Source organism: Rhineura floridana, chromosome 11, assembly GCF_030035675.1.
Source record: "Rhineura floridana isolate rRhiFlo1 chromosome 11, rRhiFlo1.hap2, whole genome shotgun sequence".
Taxonomy (NCBI): Eukaryota; Metazoa; Chordata; class Lepidosauria; order Squamata; family Rhineuridae; genus Rhineura; species Rhineura floridana.
The window spans coordinates 35633943-35649550 of NC_084490.1; the positions used below are offsets into that span (position 1 = coordinate 35633943).

At 39.3% G+C, this 15608-nt stretch overlaps 1 protein-coding gene across 1 annotated transcript; it reads left to right on the forward strand.

Moving 5' to 3' along the window:
* The first annotated feature begins 3467 nt into the window (after window positions 1-3467).
* Window positions 3468-4391, forward strand: LOC133367929 (olfactory receptor 13A1-like). The gene has a single exon (XM_061592016.1). The coding sequence runs from the start codon at window positions 3468-3470 to the stop codon at window positions 4389-4391; it is 924 nt and encodes a 307-aa protein (XP_061448000.1).
* The last annotated feature ends 11217 nt before the right edge of the window (window positions 4392-15608 follow it).

The following is a 15608-nucleotide window of genomic DNA, read 5'->3' on the forward strand; positions in this document are numbered from 1 at the left end:
GCTAGCATCCCCTCTCCCATAGCGTTCAAGACGATGCCTGACCCTCCTCGGATGCAGGTGTCTGTAGAAGTCAGAACAATAACGTTTCCCTTCCATGAAGTTCCTTCAGTTAACCTGTTTAGGATCCAAGCTATAAAGTATTAGCAGTCAGAAGACGCATTGATGGTAGATAGGCACACATAGCATTCATCTTTATACTTTGGCTGAGTGGTTATTTAGTTTCTAACGTTGAACAGAGAATTGTCTGTCTGTCTGTCTGTCTGTCTGTCTGTCTGTCTGTCTGTCTGTCTGTCTATCTAAAGAGAGTCTCTTTTTAGTGCTATGATAGCATTATCCTTGATCCAGTCGGGATTGCTTAATAAATGTCGTGTTATGTTTTTTAAAATAGTCTCAATGTTGTGGTGGACATTATACTTTTTTTAAAAAAAAGTGAAGTCCTTGGGCTGGATACAGACTTAAGATAGTTGCATGTATGTCCCATTGAAATAAGTGGGACAAATTAGGGATGACTAATGTTTCACATTAGTAAGATCCCCCATGGTGAAGAGTGGTAGGCGGCGTTAACGCAGTCGAAGCTCTGCTCACGGCCGGAGTTCAATTCCAACGGAAGGAGGAAGTCGAATCTCCGGTAAAAGGGGTTGAGGTCCACTCAGCCTTCCATCCATCCATGGTCGGTAAAATGAGTACCCAGCATATGCTGGGGGGTAAAGAAAGGCCGGTGAAGGAACTGGCAATCCCACCCCATATATATGGTCTGCCTAGTAAACATCACAAGACGTCACCCTAACAGTCAGAAACGACTCGCAGTATAAGTGCGGGGAAACCTTTACCTTTTTTTTAATGTTTCACAATGATTGCAGTGAGACCAACCTTTTGTTATCAGCTTTTACATATATTCATTAATGGGCAAAAAAACATTGTGGTTTAAGAATATACCTATAGCCCACAGAGATTTCTATCAAACTTTAAAAAAACAAGGAAATTGGGCAGCTATAGTGAATGCAGAGCTTGGAAAAGTTACTTTTTTGAACTACAACTCCCATCAGCCCCAGCCAGCATGGCTACTGGATTGGGCTGACAGGAGTTGTAGTTCAAAAAAGTAACTTTTCCAAGTTCTGAGTGAATGCACCATGGGAGCAGACAACCTGGCCTCCTCTCTGAGATATTGTACTGCCCTACAAATTTGTCAAAATGCAAACACAATCTGGATTGGTCTTTCACAGTCCAATCCAATTTCTGTGTAGCTTGGAAGAATTTAGTAACATGTGCCTTTGAGAATATGGTGTGTGATGGCAACACCTGCAATCAGCCCAAAGAACAGAAAAAAAGACATCTGCTGTGCTCATCTTGTTTTAGCAGGGAGGAAGCAACAATATCAAGACAATTGGTATAGTTCAGATAGTCACTTGAAGTATGTCTCATTTACTTTACAAATTTGGTGAAGTTTCCTATAGTAAATCATTTTCTTTTGCTTCTATTTCTGTGAATATGTGAAGTACAACACTTTGCAACAGTAAGAAAACTCCAAAAACAATCATGAAATACTGGCACTGACTATTCTACAGAGCAGTTTCCAAAGGGTATGAGGAGAGTCTCAGTTTGCACAAGATAAAACAATGGGAGGTAAAATATATTCGAGCAAAATTCTACATGCACTCCATGTTTTTAATTGACCATGCCCACTTTACTTTAAGTGGAGTGATTTAAGGTATTGTTTTGAAATGAGCATATGGGAAGCACCAGAATTGCATGGGGGAGGGGTGTTTTCAATTTAGCATTGCAGAATGCAAAAAAAAAAATCATACTGGCTATAGTATACTGTCATGGCTGTATAAGAAAAGTCCCAAGATCAGATGTTGTTGAACCCTTGTCACTGACCATGCTAGCTGGAGCTGATGTGATAAGATCTGGAGGGCCAGTTTCCCTATCCTTGCATTAAATGAATGAATATGGAAATTAGAAGTAATGCAATTAGGGATGTGATATTGCAAATATGTGCAAATATTTAACCATTACTGCCCCCTGGAATCTCTCCATTAATGTCTGTCTTCTTTGAATTGTTTTCAGCAAGCTAGAATATACTATAACTATAACATGTGCAAGAAAAAGCGTGTAGAAAGAACATACATTATGGTACTTTATTATTATTATTGTTGTTGTTATTATTAAGGCTGTGAAATCAATCTAATAAATAGATAAATAAAAATAAATATTACTAATCCCATTATTATTACTTAACTTTATTTCCTGCTTTGGAAGGGACATGTTACCAAAAAAATAGAAGTTTCATTGGAACAGCAGAATATGTATTGAACAGTACTGAAATCAGCAAAAGCTAGAAATAAGAAGTCACAGAGAAACTTTAATTAAAAAAGATTTGTACTATATTAATTATAATTACTGTAGGTGATGTAGTACCATAACTACACTGTGTTTCTTTTGTTTAAATTACTATTCGATTATGTACATGTAACTGTGATTTATTTTCAACCCCTCTGTATTTGAGGTGAGCATGTTGCTGTTGTTGTTATAATATATTTCACTAGTATAACTTAAAAACTACTTTAACCAGATAGCACAGTGAAACGAGCCTGTTTACAGAGAAATGATGTAAGATATCACCTCAAACAGTGCATCCTATGCATGTTTTCTTTGAAACAAATCCCACCATAATAAATGAAGCTCACTCCATAGCAACCTACTGCAAATGATTATGCACAATGAGCTAGTCCTTGAAGGATTTATATCCATATACACATTAAAAGGATGCTTCATCTGATCAGCATTCCCTGAGCAGTTTGATATACCTGCATGTGCAAGTGCTCTTTTGTTAGTTTGCTTTTAAATCACACACATAGCATTATGTTTTCAGTCAGATATAGTGAATTATTCAGCTCATAGAGAAGCACTCTGAACTCAGAGACTTTCTAAACTGGAAAAAGTCAGTATGTCTCAACAAATGCTCACATTCACCTACATATGATGCAAACCAGGTTAATATTAGGTCATTCCCTTAAACCATTTGTGGCACTCATCCTCATCAAGGAATGGCAAATGTAAGAAAACATGGAACATGCGGCTCTTTTGACAAGTTCTGGGTTCTTGCTGAAATCGGAACCCCTACATGTCTTTTCTTGGGGGGAAATAGTTCTGAGTGTCTTGAGCATGTTTGATGTCAATGGGACTTATTTCTAACTAACTGTGCGTGGAATTGCATCTGAATGTCAAACTTTTCTGATATTTCGGACTGGTTTCCCATAACCATGCAAATGACTGGGGAAATCAAATACGTGCCAATTTTCACTATTTAGCAGAGAAAGAGAGAAAGGGTGAGAAGGAAAGAGAGTGAATGAAGAGAAAGGTATGAACTGTATATGAATTAGGATAATTAATTCAACCTACAATACAATTTATCTGTTTAGGACACCAGCATCAGAGATACTGAGATAAAGAACCAGTCTGCTATTATGGAGTTTACATTGGTCGGTCTCACTGGCTCTGCAGAATTACAGACGCTTCTCTTTGGGATATTCACATTCATCTATGCTACAGCTTTATCTGGTAACTTCCTCCTCATCTTTACCATATGTACTTGCAGAAAACTCCACACTCCCATGTACTTCCTGCTCATCAATTTGTCCTTAGTGAATGTGTTTTCCCTCTCTGTTACAACTCCAAAATTGCTCCAGATCCTTTGGACCCACATAAACACCATCTCTTTTTATGGCTGCATTACACAGATGTATCTATTTGTATGGTGTTTGTCAACAGAGCTTTTTCTCCTTTCATTTATGGCTTTTGACCGTTATGCTGCTATCTGCCATCCTTTGCAGTACACAGTCATCATGAAGAAGGAAGTGTGTGTTGGCACAGCCAGTGGAGTCTGGTTTGCTGGGATGGTCAATTCTGCTGTTCATGCTGGACTTATGCTGAAGCTTTCCTTCTGCAACTCTAACATAGTCAACCATTTCTTCTGTGATATACCCCCAGTTTTAAAGCTTTCATGCTCTGACACCAGCTTGAATGAGATGATGGCTTTTGTGGCAGATGTGTTCTTTGGGATTTTTAGCTGTGGGTTGACACTAACTTCTTACTTCTTTATCCTGAGAGCTATCTTCAGGATCCGTTCCACTGAAGGGAAGAAGAAAGCTTTCTCCACATGTTCCTCCCATCTGATTGTAGTCATTTTTTTCTTCTCTTCAGTCATTTACACATATATGAGGCCCAGCTCAGGCTACTCTCTAGGGAAAGACAAATTTGTTTCTCTCCTTTATTCAGTGGTAACCCCAGTTGTTAATCCACTCATATATTCTCTGAGAAACAAAGATTTTAAAGAAGCACTGAAGACAATTACTGGAAGAGTCAGGCTGCTCCAGAGAGTTCAGGTCTGATCTGCAACAACACTGCTGCTTCTCTTGTTATGGGATGGTTTTGAACAGGAGTAAAGTTGGCAGAAGTAAACTGTTGGATTGTTCATGTGCACCAAAATTTGTTCCATATGATTGGGAATCAATTGCGGAACATAACATCCAGGCTTCCTTAAATCTGCATGCATAATAGCTTTTCATTGAAAATACACCCAAGTGGATCCTAAAATATTCCTTTTCGTTACTGGCTTGTATTTTGAAGTGAAAACTATGTGACTCAATAGACACAGGGGTTTTTCATAAGTAATGTTGTGGTTGCCACAAAGAGGTATTTCCTGAATGTATGCTATATCTAAGCCCCCTGACTAGGTTTATCATGTTCTTTCTCAAGCCTAGGGCCTATAAATGCTCTGAGGCATGAAGTTACCATATTTCCAATATCATCCCTTCCATTCTCATCATCATTCTTGCTGGTTTCAGGCAGTAGATGGTGGAGATGCTTGAGTGAGTGGATGACAGGGAACCAAGTGGAGATGGTTGCATTCATAAGCTGTCTGTGACGTCCTTCTCTGGCACCATCTGTGACGCTCTCACTTGTGGCTACCAGCAGACAGGATCGTCAGGTTTATTTTTACCTTTCACCACACTAGCATGTTGGCGTGTGTGGAAATTGCGTGACCGGTGCGTTACAGGTGAGAGCAAGTCGGCCAGAAATCCAAGCACAGTCAGATTAACTTGGTTTAAGAGTCCTTTACTTTTGGACATTAAGGCATACAAGCATACAAGCAGTTTCACTTTCCCTCACGAACAAGACACCTACTAACAAGAACGTTTTCCTCCACAAAGCTGCTTCCCCCACACTTAGCTGGCAGAACTGCCCAGCCTTTATCTCCCTTGGTTGCCTTGGCACCAGCAGGTGCTGGCCTTGAGCCCTGCCAAGGCTCTGCAAGGCTCTGCAAGCTTAACCCCTGCTTTGCTCTGCCTTGCTTCAGGCTTGATGGAAACATTAGTGATAGTCATGCCTATGGGTCAACATAGCACAGATCTCAGAAGATCCCCCTGCTAGGCCTTACTACCCAACACTCTGTATCTCTTATAACCTTTAGACTGTGCCTTAGTCTCTGCCAGGCTATCTCAATACCTTGTGTCTATGGGTATAGGTAATTCCCAAACCACCCTGCAGCCTCTTGCACTGAAGCTTACAGCCCTGGGTTTCTCTGTGGTACTGGATACAATATCTTTTCCTCCGCCGCTACCACCATTCAATACAATTACTGTTCAGCCTTGGTTACTCTGCCACTCCCCCTGGATTGTGTATCCCAGGTGAAGAATCAGGCTTTTGTAAACCAATAAATATTTATTGAACACTAAAAATAACAAGATTACTTAATTACTTTGTTGACAAGCTTATGGTTTCATGTATGTTTTCTTATGTACTTTACTTCCTAATAATTGCCCCAGAACTCCTATTTCACTCTCTCAACAGCCACCTTATACTCTCCACACCAACCTCTCCAACAACAACAACCACCCCATTCAACTGTCATCCTTCCATTTATACTCCCAGCCATTCAAACGCTCAGCCAATCATCTATCATTTTACAGCCCATGTAAAATTAACTGAGACAAATAGTGGTAACGAGAGAGGAAGTTCTAGGCTTAATGGACAATATAAAAACTGACAAATCACCGGGCCCGGATGGCATCCACCCAAGAGTTCTCAAAGAACTCAAATGTGAAATTGGTGATCTGCTAACTAAAATATGTAAATTGTCCCTCAGGTCCTCCTCCGTGCCTGAGGACTGAAAAGTGGCAAATGTAACGCCAATATTCAAAAAGGGATCCAGAGGGGATCCCGGAAATTACAGGCCAGTTAGCTTAACTTCTGTCCCTGGAAAACTGGTAGAAAGTATTATTAAAGCTAGATTAACTAAGCACATAGAAGAACAAGCCTTGCTGAAGCAGAGCCAGCATGGCTTCTGCAAGGGAAAGTCCTGTCTCAGTAACCTATTAGAATTCTTTGAGAGTGTCAACAAGCATATAGATAGAGGTGATCCAGTGGACATAGTGTACTTAGACTTTCAAAAAGCGTTTGACATGGTACCTCACCAAAGACTTCTAAGGAAGCTTAGCAGTCATGGAATAAGAGGAGAGGTCCTCTTGTGGATAAGGAATTGGTTAAGAAACAGAAAGCAGAGAGTAGGAATAAACGGACAGTTCTCCCAATGGAGGGCTGTAGAAAGTGGAGTCCCTCAAGGATCGGTATTGGGACCTGTACTTTTCAACTTGTTCATTAATGACCTAGAATTAGGAGTGAGCAGTGAAGTGGCCAAGTTTGCTGACGACACTAAATTGTTCAGAGTTGTTAAAACAAAAAGGGATTGTGAAGAGCTCCAAAAAGATCTCTTCAAACTGAGTGAATGGGTGGAAAAATGGCAAATGCAATTCAATATAAACAAGTGTAAAATTATGCATATTGGAGCAAAAAATCTTAATTTCACATATACGCTCATGGGGTCTGAACTGGCGGTGACCGACCAGGAGAGAGACCTCAGGGTTGTAGTGGACAGCATGATGAAAATGTCGACCCAGTGTGCGGCAGCTGTGAAAAAGGCAAATTCCATGCTAGGGATAACTAGGATAGGTATTGAAAATAAAACAGCCGATATCATGCCGTTGTATAAACCTATGGTGCGGCCGCATTTGGAATACTGTGTACAGTTCTGGTCGCCTCATCTCAAAAAGGATATTATAGAGTTGGAAAAGGTTCAGAAGTGGGCAACCAGAATGATCAAGGGGATGGAGCGACTCCCTTATGAGGAAAGGTTGCAGCATTTGGGGCTTTTTAGTTTAGAGAAAAGGCGGGTCAGAGGAGACATGATAGAAGTGTATAAAATTATGCATGGCATTGAGAAAGTGGATAGAGAAAAGTTCTTCTCCCTCTCTCATAATACTAGAACTCGTGGACATTCAAAGAAGCTGAATGTTGGAAGATTCAGGACAGACAAAAGGAAGTACTTCTTTACTCAGAGCATAGTCAAACTATGGAATTTGCTCCCACATGATGCAGTAATGGCCACCAGCTTGGATGGCTTTAAAAGAAGATTAGACAAATTCATGGAGGACAGGGCTATCAATGGCTACTAGCCATGATGGCTGTGCTCTGCCACCCTAGTCAGAGGCAGCATGTTTCTGAAAACCAGTTGCCGGAAGCCTCAGTAGGGGAGAGTGTTCTTGCACTCGGGTCCTGCTTGTGGGCTTCCCCCAGGCACCTGGTTGGCCAGGATGCTGGACTAGATGGGCCACTGGCCTGATCCTGCAGGCTCTTCTTATGTTCTTATGTTCTTATGTTCTTATTCCCCCTCCTCTTTCACTCCACTTACCGTATGTCTTATATTATACCAGCACTTACCATATTTACATTACAAATCAGGAACATCACACTGTCATTGCCCTGAGATGTGACAGATCATGACCTATTTATTTATTTATCCTCTCATCATGGGCACAAAAATATGTAGTGCTCCCAAATGCCAGATTCTGATAATTGCTCCTATTGAACTTCCACCTTCTATTTTCTTGTACTCCATATAGATAATGCAACTTTGGTACATGTCAAGGGTCACCAATGTTGCAGCTGGAGGCAAACCTTCACCTGCAAAGGCCTTCATTGGCATCCACAGAGTCCCCACCCCCTGCTGAACAATGTTTCTCAGCTCTTAAATCCTCACCTTTGCTCTTTTGATTTTGTGGCTTTGTGTTCATACAGTTTGTATATCCTTTAATAGTTGGTTGACCATAATAAAAATGTTGTTCTTGCTTTGTAGGAATGCCGAATAAGCTGCTTTTATGCTCTGGTTCTACCTTTGTAAAGAAAGCAAGTAAAGCAAAAACACGATAAGTATCTAGTGGTCTCGCATTTATAGCAAACTAAACCAAGTAGCACTAATGATGCATTTTTTTCTTATCCACTGAGTGGAGAGTGGAATAACACGTATCAGTGCTAAGCAGTGAATACACACAAGAAATAACACACAAGAAGGTTAACAACATACAGTAATGAAGCTCAGTATTTAATTTCATCATTATCCTCAGCCTGAATGATGGAGAATTTTTTTATATAAAAACTATAAGCAAAATATATTCTTTTATAAAGCTAACAAGGTTTATAATATTTTAGTTTAGCAGCCAGCCAGAACCTTTTTCTTTTCAGAGCTGTCTTCCCTGACTATGCTGAGATGTATGGTACAGCTTAAATTCTATAAGATAAGATAACAATGAACAGACACTGAACATTCCTGAACTCTCCAAGACATAGAAAGGATTGCATTAACTTAAATGCTTACCTCATAGCCTAAATGTACTGGTATGTGAAGTTCTGAACTTTGTCAAATTGACTAGAACATAATGAAATGCCAATGCAATTCCTATGCAATGCCTATGTAATGCTGATGTGTAATCTCCTGATTTGTTAATGCTAAAGTCTTTGTCCTGGAAGGTATAAAACCCCCACACAAATAATGCCAAGACACAGTTCTCCACTCACTCAGAGGGAGACTGACCGAGTGTACGGTCAACACCAATAAAGACCTAACTTTGCTAGAAGCTGTGTCTTCAATTTCCTTGAGGACCCCCAGTCCAGCAAATCTCAAAATTTCTGGTTAAGAATACCCTACTGATGTTTGTTAAACTAAACTTGAAGCTGCTACTTGTGAGATTTAAACTGGAAAAATTCAAAGAAGGTCTAAAAAAATGGAGAATATTTATCAAAAGGATTAAGCAGAAATTTCCAAGAGAGAGGAAGAGGCTCCTCAATAGGGCAAAGGTCCTGTGGATCCAACATTTTTCTAATTCTTTTTAAAAAATCCTTATGAATGAAACATTCAGCAAGTTTTCTACCACTTCTTGATATTTTAAAACATCCATAGGACCTTGGTTGACCATAGTGTGCAAATAACATGGTTTTTGAGACAGTTTAAATCCACAGGCCACAAAATTACATTTTCGATCTCAGATTTGAATGAAACATGCAGCAAATTATCTACCACTCCTTTATATTGAAAAAAAATCCAAAGGGCAGGGCTGGTGCCAGGTTTGACTGAGCCCTTGGGTACCAGTTTCTGCCTGTTCCACCTACCTCTCTCCTATGTTCTGCTGCTACATGTGCTCCACTCACGGGGCTGCCATCAACCAAGATGGCTTCGGAGGCATCTCTAAGGGGCTGATGCCACCACCACCATCTTGGTTGATGGCATGCATGTACAGCATGCTACGTGTACACACATGCCTGCCATCAACCAACATGGCAGTAAGGGCTTTAGACCCTTAAAGAAGCCTCCACTTCCATCTTGTTTGATGGGAGCCCTGCACACCCAGTACAGGAGTAAATCTCATTGAAATTAATAAGCATGCAAATGATCAGACCTGTCTTTCTCCTTCCCTCTTTGTCTTCTCCCTGCCCTTCTCCTCTCTCTCCTCTTTCCCTCCTTCTCCCCTCCTTCCACTCTCCTCTGCCCTCCTCCTCCCTTCTTCCTCCCCTCTCATCTTCCTTCTTCCTCCTCCCATGCCCATTCCTGTGCTCCCTCCTTCCCTGTTCTTCTCCTCCCCAAGGTCAGTTTCACCTATACTAAACATGATTGCAGAGGAGTAAATCCCATGGAACTCAATAAGCATGCAAAGGCTGACCTCCCAGATTAAAAAGCAGAAAAATTCACTTATAGGCAAAAAAACACACCATGCACTTTCCCAACAGGGTCTGGATCAGCGTTACTCCCCCCCCCCGGACACTTGGCTTTTTTTGCTTAGAGACCAGAGCTTGGAAAAGTTACTTTTTTGAACTACAACTCCCATCAGCCCAATCCAGTGGCCATGCTGGCTGGGGCTGATGGGAGTTGTAGTTCAAAAAAGTACAGTGACAAGGGAGTTGGGAAAGGCTTTGTTGTGTTAGCTTCTGTGTTGTGCCCATCTCTGGTGTATTCCCTTGTTAAAACATTCTTTTTAAACCCTCAAGGTTCCTTCCAATCTATTCAGATCTCTCTCGTTGTTTTAAATCACCAGATTTTTAACGTCAGTGTCCCTCCATTCTCACTCACATGCCAAAAATAATGTTGTTCTGCAACCCACCTTCTCTTTTGGTCTCTCATACCACCCTGTCTTCATGAAAATCTAGGATTGTGATGAGGCAAAACAACTTGAAATTAGTTAATCAAAACTGTTCTGCAGTTCTATTCTAATTAACGTGAAGTGATGAATAAAAATATATTTTCTAAGGTCAGTAATAGGACTACAGGTACTCTGTGAACATGGCTGATTTTTATGAGAACACTGACAGAAAAAAGTTCAAAAAGGATCTGGATTCCCCTCCCCTTATTTTACACGTTGAACTCGTGATTCTCTCTGACTTTTTTGTGTATCACCATGAAAACCTAGAGGGTTGTTAAGCAAGCATTTCTGAGTTCACGACTACAGGTTTTATAAGTTTTTTATTTTCAAATGTGCTTATGGGAAGCAGCAGAATGGCATGGGAGCATTTTCAATTTAACATTGCAGAATGTGAAAAATCCACACTGGCTATTGTGTACAGCCACTCTTGTGGCTGTATAATTAAAAAAATGTTCTATAGTTCCATTCTAAATAATGTGAAGAAATGACTAGGAAGGATTTTTTTTTATACAATACTTTTGATAGGTAGATCAATTTTGAATCATACACTGTATGTATAGAATTTATTATGAGGTATGAAGTGCTGCCCTGTCAATCACATGTAAGTGATAACATTCAGAATGCATAAAACAGAAAATGTGCCTTTCCTCTTCATCACTGGCAGGCATTTTGAAGAGAAAACCATACAGTTTAATAGATTGTTCCATAATAAGTGCTATAAAATCTTCTAGACATTATTGTCATACCTTCTCCCCTCACCATTCCTCTAAATTGCTGACCAACCCACTTGCTGCTTTGCCTGCCACTGGGCAACATATTAATCTGTCTGGTTACATCACCCAGAAACAGATTTCATCAATGGGATATCTACATTAGTGTGGCAATTCCATTGAAAGCATACCATAACCCTAGGTGATATGTAAGACACAGATCTGTATTGTAAAGGTATATAATCCAATAAAATTAAACAAGAAAGAGTTTGGTGTTCAGGTGGGGAAAGTGCAGGCAGGGTCAAACAGAGGAAGACTGTATTTCAGTGTAAAGTAGTTAGGCACAGAGTAGAGCACTGCAATGTTCTTTTTTTTTTTTAATAATTCCAGAAGGATTAGTGGAAAGGTGGGTTTGAAGAAGAATTTGAAGATGTTCTTGGAGATAATTCCAAGTCAAAGGGACAATAAAGTAGAAAGAAGCAGAGAGTTTGATGAAGCAGATTTTCAAATGACTGAGGGTGTTGTGGTTGGACAAGAAAATGTCACATATCCAGATGTACTGGGATACAACAGCAGAGCAATAATATGTGGGGCATCATGTTGGCTTCCCCGTCTCACATTGATGCTCCCTAGTTCTTCTCAACATGCTCCTTGAGTGTTTTTATTTGGCTAGAATGTGACCTTGAATGGTGAAAATGTTTGGTATTTAAAAAAAATGTGTGGAATAGGAATAGTTTTGTGGTCCTATTTCTGAGCAGAGATATAAATGCAAGCAGCGGGATGAGAATCAACCAGTGCACCCTTTCCCTCAGACACAAATAATTAGAGACACAATATTCTCAAGTAAAAGATAAAGAATGTTTACTCATGACCTTTCATATGTTCAGGAAACAAAGGCTCTAGCTAAGATAGAAAGGTAGAAGACTCAGTCTATGATACTCAGTCCAGCGACTTCTATACCTACGTGCTAAGGTCTTCTGGGTGGCCCCTCCCTTCATCAGAACCTATCTCATTTATTCCTGGGGACAGAAGAATTTGAACGTCTGAAAAGGAAGACCCCAGCTGACTGTGAAAATGATGAGTAATTTGACTGATAACGAAGAACACAGTTGCCAGCATTATTCTTGTTCTTGCCTTGTGGACATGTATATACAAGTATTTAAAGTAAAGCTTGCTTAATAATTTGCTTTTAATAATGTTATTTGTTATTTAATTTTGAGAATTGTTATTTAATTTTGAGAATTGCATTATTTTATTGATGTATTATGTTCTATTGATGTATTGTTATATTCATGGGTTTTTTGTAAGCTGCCTTGAGGGCCTTTTGGCCATAAGGTGGGGTATAAATTTAATAATAATAATGTTCACCGCCCAGAGAGCTATCGCTAGTCGGGCGGTATATAAATTTAATAAATAAAAAATAAATAAAATAATAATAATAATAATAATAATAATAATAATAATAATAATTGTCATCTTGGAAGAGAAGCCATGTGGATGCTTCTCTCTCCTCAAACTTAACGGAGAATATGCAAAAACTACCAGACAAAGGAGGAGGGAAAGCCAGGTAACCCCACCCTTTAAGAAGTTACATCACTGACAAACAGGTATATGGGATATTTCCCAAATATCCCTTAAAGAGAACATACAGGTTTGCTTATTCAACAGAAAATGCATCGTAGATGAAGGATGAACCTATATGTATGTATGTGTATGGAAACATTTCTGTGGCTGCAATATAGCCAAGTGTAAAAAAGTTACTTCTGTTGCTCCACCCACTTTTACTTCTGGTCACTCCCAATTTGCTTTTGGCTAAACCTGTCACTTGAATACGGCCCTTGGAATTTTGTCTATGAGGGAATGCAGTTTTTAAGCTGAACAAGTTTCTCCATCCTTGTTTTACACTTTTTTTAATACTTGGTTTTCTATATTTTGTAAAACACCTAGAAGCCTACTTGGCATTAGGCCCCAAATATCTGAGAGATGCCTCCTTCCCTACAGAACCTCTTTGGAGTTAAGGTCAGAAAAGGTTATCCTCTCTGTAGTCCCACCACTACAGAAGAAGTGTGTGTGTGTGTGTGTGTGTGTGTGTGTGTGTGTGTGTGTGTGTGTGTGTGTTGAACAGCATAAATATTAGTGTTGTGATCCAGCCAATGCTAAGCACTTTTTTGTTAGACTTCAGTGGGGGAGTTAAGCATGTGTCTAAAATGAACAGATGGGATATTTTAACACATATGAACAGATAGTCCTTTCAAAATTGAAAGATAAGTTGGGTATTTGAAAATGTACCAAATGTTGAAATAAGCAGTAGAATGATTAATTATCACCTTCCTGGGGACGCCTCAAAGGTCTTTCTCCCAATAGTCCCATTATTTTGTTAAAAGAAAAATTCAAAAAATGCCATGGCTTGATTAAGAAAGTATATATATCTACAACGGGATAGGAACTAGCTATCAGCATTGTTCATAGTGATGATTGGCAATTGGCTTTAGAGGTTTCCAAATGCTGAAAAAGAAAATAATTCAAGACTATACAAAGAAAGAAAATAGCCAAGAAAAAATAAACAGCAGCAGACAGGGATGAAGGTAAATTTTTAATTTCATCTTATCTGACCCAGCTCCCACAATATTCTTACACCTGCAAGACAAGGCACCTAGCCTTGTCTTAATGAACTAAAATGGAATTGAAATACTGAATTTGAATGATAGTTTATTTTAAATTGGGGTGGTGGTGGCGAAAACATGAAGTACCAGCCTCTTTTTCCAAAAAAGTTAAATACAAATTGACATACTTTTTACAGGCTTGTCACTGGTGCTAATTGGAAATTGAAATTGTTAGACATATTTCAGTGATATAATAGATTTTGGGAAGTAACTTTAAAAACAACTAAAATTACCTGTTATAGAAGAAATAATAAGGGGTAATAGGGTCGCCGTAAGTCGTAATTGACTTGAAGGCACATAACAACAACAACAACGAACAGCACCTATCAGGTTTAATGAAAGGTCACATCTTTTCATAAATCACTTGCATGCAAGATGCAGTCAAGATTTGAGCACTTTTTATTTTGGCTTGTATGACCCTATTTTCACCTATACAATTTTAACAGCCAATATATGAAACTTATTAAGACTATAAACGTCACTCCGCTATTTTTATTATTTCTTATTATCCTTTTCCTTATTGTTTTTACTATTTTTTCTGCTAGATTTTGGTTTCATTTTCTTTTTTTAAATCTATTGTTTGTCTTTAGGATCATTGCAAGTAAGATATGTCAGTTACAACATCTCTTTGAAAATGTAGATAATGGCTTATGCATTTTTGTTAAAGGATATGTTATTTGTTTTTTATCATAGTTATGTTGTAGTTTGCTTATTTTTCAATCACCCTCACCACTCTAATTAACATGGTGGGCAAAGTTCTCACCATATTTTCATTAACATTTTGCAGAGATTTTCAGCACTTGTATGTATTTGTGTAACATTGGGTTCAAGCCTTGGATAGCCTGCATGCTATCTGCTCACCATTCCCAATTTAGTTATGTAAAGTAAGGTGGTATATCTCAGCTTTCAATATCAGTAAAAAAACCACATGCCTTGGCTGATCTATCTATCTATCTATCTATCTATCTATCTATCTATCTATCTATCTATCTATCTATCTATCTATCTATCTATCTATCTATCTATCTATCTATCTATCTATCTATCTATCTATCTATCTAGAGTCTCTTTTTAGTGCTGTGTTAGCATTATCCCTGATCCAGTCAGGATTGCTTAATAAATGTTGTGTTGTGTTTTTCTAAAATAGTCTCAATGTTGTGGTGGACATTATACAAACTTTTTTAAAAAGCAAAGTCCTTGGGCTGGATACAGACTTAAGATATTTGCATGTACATCCCATTGAAATAAGTGGGACAAATTAGGGATGACTAATGTTTCACAACGATTGCAGTGAGACCAACCCTTTATCAGCTTCTTAATATATTCATTAATGGGCAAAAAAACCATTGTGGTTTAAGAATATACCTATAGCCCACAGAGATTAGCCCTATAGCTGGGGGAGCCTCATGCAGGTAGGCCGCCACCTCCTCCTGCAGCCAGGCTTGGTGACGTCGGCAAGGAAAGCACCGCGGGCCGGAGAAGGAAGGCAAGGTCAACAATGTCTCCATGGCACCTGGCAGAGGAGCCACATTGGTGGCAGCGCTACTTCAGACGGCTCCTTCTCCCATCTCGCTCCAGAGATCAGAGGCCCTACAGATGTCTTCAAGGTGCAGCGTTGGAACCCCTTTCCCTCTTCCTTCATCCACAGCTTAACCTGCATCTGAGCATACGTCCTTGTCCTCAGCTGCCCCAGCACATCACTGTAA